Source organism: Apteryx rowi, unplaced genomic scaffold, assembly GCF_003343035.1.
Source record: "Apteryx rowi isolate R43461 unplaced genomic scaffold, aptRow1 scaffold_19, whole genome shotgun sequence".
Taxonomy (NCBI): Eukaryota; Metazoa; Chordata; class Aves; order Apterygiformes; family Apterygidae; genus Apteryx; species Apteryx rowi.
The window spans coordinates 3,029,410-3,039,913 of record NW_020448196.1 but is presented as its reverse complement, the minus strand read 5'-3'; the positions used below and the strand labels follow the sequence as shown (position 1 = coordinate 3,039,913).

Sequence of the window (10,504 nt, the reverse complement as noted above, 5' to 3'; positions counted from 1 at the left end):
TGCCTAGGGCAGCGAGGCCCAGGTACGCAGGATAAAGTGAGCTTCCGCTCTTCTCTTTGCACCCAATGGAGAGCCCCAGAGGGAAGTGGGACTTACAGGCACAAGGGCTGTCGCTTTCATGACTAAATGGGACACAGAAGACTTTTATGCTGTATAAATGCACTTGGGGAAGAGAAGTGCACAGCTTACGTGGTGAATAGTGGTAGAGCTCATTTCTAAGTGCACATTTGCAGCCAGGACGCAGGTGTCTTTCCACATTTAGTGTCAGCAACTCACTGTAGGCAATGCATCACCTGCTCTTGAGTGCTCACATAATAAAACTTCTGACTCATTCTCCCCAGATGCCTTTCCATGACCTGGCAACCAGAACCTCTTCTGTAGAGACCCCTTAGATTAGCCTGGACACCATCAGCAGGGACTGGGTTGAGACTGTAAAATCACTAGAGCAGGGCTTTTAACTTCATTTATTCCTGTACACCTCCAAGCACCACGATGGTGCCTCTAAACACAATTAATAACCACCATGCACTGTGAAGGGGCCTATTAACTACTATGATATTACTACTCTAAAAGTCTTATCTATCTCTGCAAAAATAGTCTCTTGTCCACACCGGGGTGAGACCATCCACTAACTACCACTGTAAATCCTGAAAGCCACGGATGTTGTAGGCTCTGCTGGGAGGATGCATCCTTCACCAGGCCACATCTGCAACGACAGCAGCATCTGGCTTGGTTTCAACTGTGGCACGGACAGCCAAAATTCCCAAGAGCCCCCACTCCAGACATGCTCACCCTGATATTGCTGGATCTGCAGGAATCAGCACTCTTGGAGCACAGACTCCAGTCACCTCTTGTTGGGGCACAGAGGCATCAAGCAGATCTGGTATCTTTTAGCACTTTGGCCAAAGGTTCCAGCTCTGCTCTTACAGAGGAGGCCCTGAGGCCGATTTTCGACAAAAGCATGCCCAGAGCACAGAGCTGAGCTTTGCATCCTGCTGAGAGTAGCGGAGCTGAAGCAGATTATGAGCTTGCCTAGCTCCCAGCAGCTGCAAAACACAGCATGACAGAACTGCTGGTGTCCAAGGGACTTCTGCCACGGGTGCCAATGGAGCAGAGCTGACCCATCCACCGTGAAGGCTGACCAGGAGCAGCACTTGCACGTGCCAGCCCCCAGGATCATCCTACTACCACAGACCAGCAGCAATCGGATGAAGCCAGCGTGGGTCCTGCCCATTTCTGCGGTTCCTCCCTGGTGCAGACCAGACTGCAAGCGTTACTCTATCGCCTCTGCTTTGCCCTTCATCTCCTTTCACTAAAGCTACCGTGGAACTACTCACAGCGCAAAGCAGTCGCTACCAAAGACATGCACGTGCGTCAGTCTGCAACATTCCTCTACTAAAGACTACTTAACCCCCCAAACCCCCCTGAAATCAAAGCAGATGGCCTGTTCACTAGGCAGCACTCTGCGCTTTAACCATCCAGTAAAGATATTGCCTAGGGACACTGCTGGCTCACCGAGAAAGGAGGCTGTTACCCACCCGGGCTTCACCACGGGCCTTATTCAGAGGTATCCCGGGGACTGCAGTGTATTCCTCCCGCACCACCCTACTACTGCAGGAAGCATCAGCGATGCAGGGGGCTGTGGTCCCCCCACACACACACGTACACACACGTACACACACGAGGAAGGCCAACGCTCCACGTACTCCATGCAGCAACACGGATCAGCCCAGAGCTGGTGGCTCGGAAACAGCGGAGCCTTTATTGAAACAAGCTGCATCTGGGCTGACGGTGCCTATTGCGCGTCCCAGACAAGCTGGTGTCGGAGCAATTACAGTAGAGAGGCCTGGGGGAAGGGGGCTTAGCACAAAGCGGCTCCCCAGCACCCAGCCGCGAGGGCCTGTGCGTGTAAATAAACCCAAGCCGCGCTCCTGACTGGTGTAAATCTTCACACCTCCCTGAACTCCACCGAAGAAACAACATACAACATTAGCTGACAGCTTAGCCCCCTAACCTCCAGGGATCTCTGGGCTCCCGTTGCAATGCACACGCTGCGTCGGTGCTCAGCCACTCTCTCCAGCCCCGGGGCCACCCCAGGCGCTGCCGGGGCTGTTTCGGTGCCATTCGACTAACGCAAATACGTTTAGGACACGGTTATATAGACAGTGTCCAACACGACACTGCTCAAAAGCCACGGAGCAGCGGGGTGACAGATCCCTCCTCGGACAAACAGCCCTCGATCTCCAGCAGCGTTTCTCAGGCCGCAGCGCGTGAGCCCTCGGGTGCCCCAGCGGTTCAAACGGGACCACGGAGCGTTAGGCGGCAGCAGGAGCTCAGCTCTCGGAGCAGGGGAGTACGAACCGGCTGTAGGCATCGCCTACAAGTACTCACCACAGCTGCTAACTGCCTTAATTGCTGGCGTGAGTACAAACCCTCAAATCCAGGAGTTACCGCCTGTTTTCTCTCACTTCTCTCTCCTGGAAGAAGGGGAAAACAAACTTCTGTCAAGCCAGTGGCCCAGAAGACGACAGAGGAGTGAAAAAGGGAAACACGCTTTCCAAAAGTCTGAGAAACACTCTCAAGACCGAAATAGGATTTTACAGTACCTCAGTTACAGCAGCCAGGGTTCTCCCTGGGTCCAGAGAGAGACACCCAAAATTAAATGAGACATTCCTTTGAACTATAGGGAACAGAGCACTCCCTTCTCCTATGTCCAGAGAGAATGAGTCGCACCAAAGTATTTAAATAACTAGAAATAAATTATTCTTCCTTCTCCTAACCAGAACAAAAAGCAATCATGTAAATTCAAATAAATTAAAACTCCCCCAGAAGAGACCGTGATGAGAAGCGGGGGATCTGGATTAGAGAGCCATTCCGGTCTGCATGATACAAAGCAAACGGAGGACCTGACAGGAGCACCGCTGATGGAGCCTGGATAAAGCAGCAAGATGTCCCGGGCCATAACCTGCCACCCACGCTGAAACGCTACAGATTGCTCGGTGTTTGCAAGGGCAGGATGGGTCACCTTCCCACACAAAGCTTGCCCAGGACTGATGCAAACAACACGAGCCCGAAGGGAAAGACTGTACCGGACAGCAGCGAAGAGCAGGTCCCACACGCTGCGGGAGCAGATGCGGGGGCAGATGCCAGAGCAGAGTCCCGGCTCGTGACAGAAGGACCCTCTTTCGCATCTGCAACCCTTAGCTACACCAGCAAAAAGCCCCTGCTTTGCTCAAGGAATATTATTATCCCTTTTCAGCTGAGGTAAAGCAAACCTCACTTCTTCCCCAGGAAAAGGGTGAAGCGTAAGAAAAGTACCGTTATTAAGACAAAATAATTAATTCATACATTTCAAGTAAATTGCAGCAACTGCCTGCAGCTGTGTGCAGAGGGAGGGGGGACTGTGCTTTACAGGGATCAAGATCTGCCGCAAAACTTCTGGCAGCTCCTCTGCAGAGACGGTTATCGTCTTCACGTGGGTTTTTTGCTGGAAGTCCAGCGATGCCTCCAACGCCTGGCCTAACCGGACCCATATTAAAACCTATTCAATGAAAGAAGTCCAAGCTTAAGCATCACCAAGTATTGCTAAACTCTGGATTAGAGTATCACACCTCAGCAAAACACGGCGGGCTCGTCACGGCCCCGGAGGTTAACCGGGGGCCACTCCGAAGAAAGGCTACATGTTTAGCTTCTAAAGCAGCACTCAAAGGGCCAGCACCTCTGCGGGGAAAAAGGAGAAAAAAAAGGAAAGGGGCTGTGAGATATCGGTTCAGGGTCAAACCTCTGAGTGGGCAAGGAGGAGGAGGAGGGGAGAGGGGCCAACACGCTGAGGCCTGGCTGCTGGTGTGAGCGGGGGGCACAGCCCGCCCCAGCCCCTGAGATTTCCAGTTGCTGCAGTGTCCGGGAAAACCGTAGAGTAACAGCAAGGGGAGCGGGCAGAGGGAAGGGCAGAGCGGATCTCCATGTCTTCACCAGCATCTCGGTGTCCAAGAGAGGTTACCCTGCGCTCGTGCGCTTCACAGAGCCTGTCCCTCCATGGCCCCCGTGAGCTTCTCTTCATCCATCTGCTTCTGCTGCTGGATCCGGGCGTAGGAAATGGCATCTCCCCTGCGGAGAAGAGGGACAGCCTGAGCTCTGCCCGCCCGCCGAGGGCAGCGCAGCACCCAGCACGGAGGCGTCCCCGTCGAGCGCTGCAGGCCCACCAGATGCGCATCCCTCTCACTTTTTGCCGAGAGCCGAGAGGCCGTAGAGCACCCCGGCTGCGAACGCGACGGCGTTGCCAAAGAGCGTGGTCAGCGTCAGGCTGAGCATGACGGGGAACACGGCCATCCTGGAAGAGAGAGACGACCCTCAGCGCCCGGCCCCGCTCCCCACGCCGCGCAGGGACTCTCGTCCACCCCGGCGCCCCCGGCCCGCCGCGCCGCCCCGCGCCGTCACCTCCTCACCCGCAGTAGAAAGCGGCTTTCTGCCAGGGCCGCAGCTTGTCCGCCCTCGTGGCCACCGCGTTGGCGAATTCGATGAACTGGCAGCAGAAGGGCGCTTCGCACAGGAACAGCACGAAGGCGTTGAGCCTCCAGGGGAAGCGAACGAGAGTTAATCCCGCCAGCGCGGCCCCGAGCGAGGGCTGGCGCTGCCCCCCTTCCCCACGGGTACCCGCCGCTCGGATGCTCAGACACAGGCAGACCTGCGTGACGGGGCTGGGCCCCGCTGCGCTCTTTCCCTCCCGCCTTGCTAATTCCCAAACTCTGGGCCTGTGGTGCTCCAGATTTATTTTGGATAGGGGCATCCCAGTATCTACCTGAAAAGGGGTGGGGAAGGGGGTAGGGAGAGAAGAGGAATATGAATAGAGTAAACCCGGTGTCTCAACCACCTCGACTGAGAAGATCGTGACAAGTCACAGGTCTGGTCTCTCCTGCAGGGCCAGATGGATGTTTCACTTCAGTTGTCGCCCAACAGGGCAGCTCGGATCCTTGCTAAATGGTGTTCAATTAACAGAACCTCTCTCCCAGCAGGAAAAAAAAGAAAAGAAACTCTACTCACATCATCCACACACCCGCCGCTATGTTCAGAGGGTTGATGGTGATGCAGTTCCAGAGGCCAGCAAAGGCACAGGCTGGAAAGCAAAGAGGTTTTGAGTGGCCATGAAGACAAACCCGGTGCACCCGCGGGGGCAGAGGGGCTGCGGCACGGCGGGCAGGGCTGGCCGTTCCCCCCGGCTCTGGCACCCGTCACGGTTTCGCCCTCCTGTGCTGATTTGCCATTGCTTTTAAGTGCAATCACGTAAATAGCACCCTGTTTTTTATTTGCTGAGGAATTACTGGTTTGTGCTGGGATGAACAAGGAGGTCCCTGTGGGCACCAGCAAAAGGAAAGAGTTTGGCAAAAAAGAGACCTGCAGCATGGAGCAAACCAAAGGCATATGGGACAACACATAGATAAAGCGGAGGTGAACTCAGCTCTCGGCCACATGCTGCAGGCTCTGCGCAACTCTGCTGGGGACGGGCAGAACCAAGAGTCGATTTTGGGTCTCCTCTAACAGAAAGGTAAGCGGATGCTGGATAAAGCCAGGCCCGAAATAGCTCCAGCAGTTCTGAATTTGTAATGAAGGAGAGGAACCCGCCGGCTGCATCCAAGCCGAGGCTGCAGGCACCTACTTCCTGCCTCATTAAACTTGCAAAATGTTCCCGGCACTTGATACCGGCCTTGTCCTCGGTGGATAGCAACAGGCTGTGCTGCCCACGGGCAACCCGAGCCGGGGAGGAAGCAGGGCAGGGAGGCACTGGCTCAGCCTGAGGCAGCGGCTGAGACCACGGTAAACAACAGCAGGGTGCAATAGCAGAGCACTATTATATAGTGCAAGAATAGAGCATAATAAAAAATAATTTCAGTCCAGCTAAAAACATATGGTCCTTAAAGGCTGTGCTGGGGATGTTTAGCTGCATAATGAAGACCAGTGGTGTCTCTCTCTGAGAACGAGACCGACCTGGGTTCTGCTATTTTAGATGCCTGCCCATGTTTTCCCAAGGGAATCCCAGAGCAGAGCTGCCGTGAGCAATCCTGCCGCCCTGCCAAAAGCAGGCACATGCGTGCAAGGTTTCTTTTAAGCAGTCACTGCTGAATCCTCAGAGCTGCTTTAAGAGTAGTTACCCTTATTGACCAGAGAGAGGCTGCAGGCCTACGATGGGACCAATCTAAGGTCACCCCACAAGCCAGTGGCCTCCTGTTTTTAGGAAACAGCAAACCAATGTTATTTTTAAAGGCTTTCTAAGACTGTTCTATAGGACCCAAAGTATTTCAGAGTATCCCGTGAGAAAAACAGGACCAGCCGATAGAGCAGAAATGACAAAGAGCACATTAACAACCATGCTCCAAGGGCACCTTCCTCCTCCCGTCGCAAAGGAGCCGGTGTCAGCGTCCCCACGCTGCGGGGGAGAAACTGAGGCAGCAGGGTGGGATGTGCAGTCATCCCCCAACAAGTTGGAGAGCTGGAAAAGCCACAGCAAGCAGGATCGCTGGCAGCAGCAGGCAGCATGGAGAGTAGGGCACAATATAGAGCTTTCTAATTCTTCTCTATGACTGCCAAACCCTTGGATACTCCCCGGACAGAAGAGGAGCATATGGCGAGCACCAAAGACTTCTGACACTTGCTCTGCCCACAGGAAAGCACACTCCTAAGAGCAATGTTAAGTGACTTTAAAGAACTTCATAATTAGCAGAGTAGCAAAACCAGCCACATCTTGACTACCCCTGAAACGCAGCCGCCGCTGGGGCAGATCGCTGCCTTCCTTAGCAGCACGACAGAGCGTGATGGGCAGAGAGGCTTGGAGAGTGACAGAGCAAACCCAGGGAGGCAGCATGTTATATTCCAAGTAGGATTTTGGCCTACGTAACACCTCCTTTTTTTTAAATCTAGTCAATCAAGGTTTTGTTTTGTCAGGGGTTTGGTTTTGGTTTCTCCTCAAACACCACCAAACCACCCCTGAGCACTAAACGTCCTTGCAGGATTCCCAGCTAAGCAATTGTCCTGGTTGCCAATGGACTAATGACCCAGCAAACCTCAGCTGAGCAAAGCCCTACGTCAGCAGGCAAGGAGTGGGAGCACCAACCAGCGGGGAAGGAGTCAGAGGTTTACAATCACAGAAACACTGCACCCTGTGGCAGTTGCCAAAAGCCACAGAGATAATGACTGGTGACCTTCAGTCTCCTTCCTGGTGCAATGCACCCCACAGCAGCCTGGCACAACCTTGTCCCACTAGGACGGGATCAGCTCCTGCCTCAGGAGCCAAAAGCAAACAGAGCTGCCAACCCAGAGACTTCTTTTTGCAACACAGAGGCCTCAGAAGAGGTTTAAAATTCAGGCAGTGCTTGATGGCATGTGAGCTATGGAGGACAGACACTTCTGCTGTTTGATTGCTGTCCCATGCCGAATCTCTGAGGAAGCACAGTAACGGGGAGCTAAAATGGGGGGGGGGGAACGATAAAAGCACCCTCCCCCAAGACTTTATTCATTTCAAGCAGCTGGTCGCTGTCCTCAGTGCAACCTATTTTTGCTCCTAAAGCATTTTACAAAAGCCAGGGAATCTCACCATCCTTTTACAGAAGGGAACTCAAGGGGGAAAAGGGACTTGGCCAAGGTCACAAAGCCAACGCGTGCAAGAGCCAGAAACAGGCCCCAGACCCTAGCCGTCTTGTCGCCTGCTCCAGCCCTTGGACCCCTCTATCTTAAGCATGTTGTGGGCTACAGGTGTTTGCGTGTGGTAGATGCCGCCTCCCAGGCTCACCTCCACTAAAAAAAGTTTCTCTTCTTGTCTACAGGGAATTTGGCTTTCTGTAAGACATAATCCACACTCATAGCAGCCGCGATCCAGTTGCCCAAAATACTTAATAAATGAGCTCTATTCTTTCACAGCAAGCTCTGAAACTGGAGGCAGATCCCAGCCTTGCTCGGTTATTACTGTCACCCCTTCGCTCACCACCCAGCTGCAACAGGGTGATGCTGGGCAAGGAGCAGTGTGAAGAGGGTCATTACCAGCATGGAGCACCGGAGGGTTGCCTCTTTCCATCACCTCCCGTTTCCCTACTTGTGGCAGCAATCTGTGTCTCTAGCTGTCCAGTTCTCTGCCTCGCAAACCTCCTGAAGAGAGACTGCCAGGGCTACGGAGCAAGTTCTCCGACTTCCCGAATCACCTGGAGTGCTGTTAAGAATGTGGTTCTTCCCTCTGAAAGTTTCTTCTCCCAGACTCACTCAACTATGTAAAACTCTCAGCTTTCATTTAAAATAAGTCATGAGTTCTCAAAGCTGTGAACAAAAGGTTGGGAAAATAATCCAAATACAACTCAGCTGCTTATAAACCTGAAGATAGAGAAAAAAAACATGTTTTTGAAGAATTGCACTGCTTTTAAGCCACTCTTGAGCTGTTCCAGCACTGGAGGTTAACAGCGCGACCTACCAGCCACCCTCTCCAGCTCTTCACCCTCCAGCTCGGGGCTTTGCCAAGGCCTCCGTCCACGTCCCTCTAAGCTGTCCATGGGCCAGAGCTACAGAAAAGGTGCCGAGGCTCTGGCTACAGTCACAGGCCGTGGGAAAGGCGCCGCTACACAAATCCCTCTGTCGGGACCCGTGCCGGAGACATGCTGCAGCTGGTGTCTTGGCCATCTGCCGGGACCAGAAGCAGAGGGGGCCTCCGGCCAAGCATGGCGGGACGGGGATGTTCTGCCCCTTAAGAGCAGTCCTAAGAAATCCTTTCACACCTGCAGAACTTCAGCAGCTAAAGCACACAACAGTGAGAGCGGCGTCTGTTTTACCAGCCTAACAAAAAGGGGTTGCAACAAGCCTGCTCTACGATACCAACGTCGGCTACAAAAACGCCATGGCCCTGTGCAGGCAAGTCCCGAGCAAGAGCCAGGCGTGGAAAGGGGGTGGGAAGAGAGAGGGATCAAACGAAACGCCGCAGCAGAGGGAATAAATCAGGACTGACTGTACTGGCTGAGAAACATTCTTGTTTTAGTAGAAGTCATGGACCTGAAGCAGAAGAAATTCTCCACCTTGTGCTCTGCAGGAGATCAGACTAAGTGGTCATAACAGTCCCTCCTGCTTTTAAGAGCTATTAATCTCCTCGCAGAATGTAGCAGAACAGCACCATAGGACAAGCTCGTTCCTGGCAAAGTTGCAAAGACTTTCCCTGGGAAAAAATTTTCAGCGGCAGGTAATTCACAGCGCAGCTGGCTCGCTTTGCTGAACGCCATCTCCCTTCTTCTGCGCGCCCAAGACTAAACTCCTTAGAAACACACAGCACACAGGCAAAGTTCATTACCCTCCTTCAAAAAATACAGCGAGGCCCTCTGCGATTAACAACGGCAATAACAGAAAACATACGCTGACATTCAGAAAGGGGAAAGAAAGTATGTTGGAGGAACACTTAAACACCTGATAGACACATATGATGAATCAAATCCTGTGGTCTCTGTTCAAGCTCTGCTCCCGACCCTGCTGACGACCTGAGCCTGGTGCTCCCTAAAAATCATCACCCAGTTCGTCTGCCCACAGCCCTCCCACAGGAGCAGGGCTTTGGCTCCTGCCCGTCATTCCCAGCGAGTGTTTTACCCAAGAAGAAACCCAAGGATTAGCAGATCCTCCCCAGTGACATCCCTTCTCCCAGGTGCCGAAGTTCAGCAAGTTCAGTGAGTGTGTACAGCACATCCATCGTGTGCACGCTAAAACCACCCGGCTCCAGGTGTGCCACGGCTCCCTTCCGTCTGAAACGCAGCACCCTACATCCGTAGGGCAGGTGCGAACCTGCAGCCCCAAACTATTGTTCCGTGCTCCCCACACACACACAAACATGATCCTAAAGCCGGGCAGGCGTGAACCCCGGCACACGCTTTTGCATGCACGAGCAGAGCCGAGGGGGAGCCTCCGCCCGCGAGGGAAGGGGATACTCACACATGCCCCCGACGACCCCGGCAATCCTGCAGAGCCACCTGTACCACCAGGTCATGCCATCATCGGCGGAGGGATCCGCTGGGCCGGGGGCTGCTGCCGGGAACTGGTCCTCCTGGGCGCTCATGGCACCCGGGGGTCAGGGGGCAGCGCCCCGCGTCCCACCTGAGCCCCAGCCGCGCAGGAGCACCCTCCCCTCCCCAGGTGGCAGCCCCCTTCCCGCGTCGCCCTCCAGCAAGACCAGGGGACAGCCGCTAAGGCCACCTCCGGGCCTCTGCCCCCACGCCCATGTGCAGCCTGGCCCCAGCCGCCCCCCGGGGCTGACAAAGGAGGGTCCGCGCCGGCAGCAGCGATGCCAGCGGCCCTGGAAGCGGCTTCCACGTCTCCCTGCGTATTGCATTGTGGGTCCCCTCCTCCAGCAGGGAGGGTTTTGATGTCACTCTCATTAAAAGCCTAGTGGGCAGAGCCCTTCGCCTACGTATTCGTCAGGGCTGCGGGGAGGCATGCGGGTGCGCCGGGCAGACGGGCTCTGCTCGGGCCAAAGGCACGTGTCTGCCCCGCGAAT

At 54.4% G+C, this 10,504-nt stretch overlaps 1 protein-coding gene across 1 annotated transcript; it reads right to left on the bottom strand.

Annotated features, from left to right (window-relative positions):
- Positions 1-4,016: 4,016 nt before the first annotated feature.
- On the bottom strand, positions 4,017-10,066 carry CACFD1 (calcium channel flower domain containing 1). The gene is made up of 5 exons (XM_026062416.1): positions 9,943-10,066; positions 5,041-5,113; positions 4,446-4,571; positions 4,223-4,330; positions 4,017-4,107 (listed from the first exon to the last, which is right to left on the bottom strand). The coding sequence occupies exons 1-5, from the start codon at positions 10,064-10,066 to the stop codon at positions 4,017-4,019; spliced, it is 522 nt and encodes a 173-aa protein (XP_025918201.1).
- Positions 10,067-10,504: the final 438 nt, after the last annotated feature.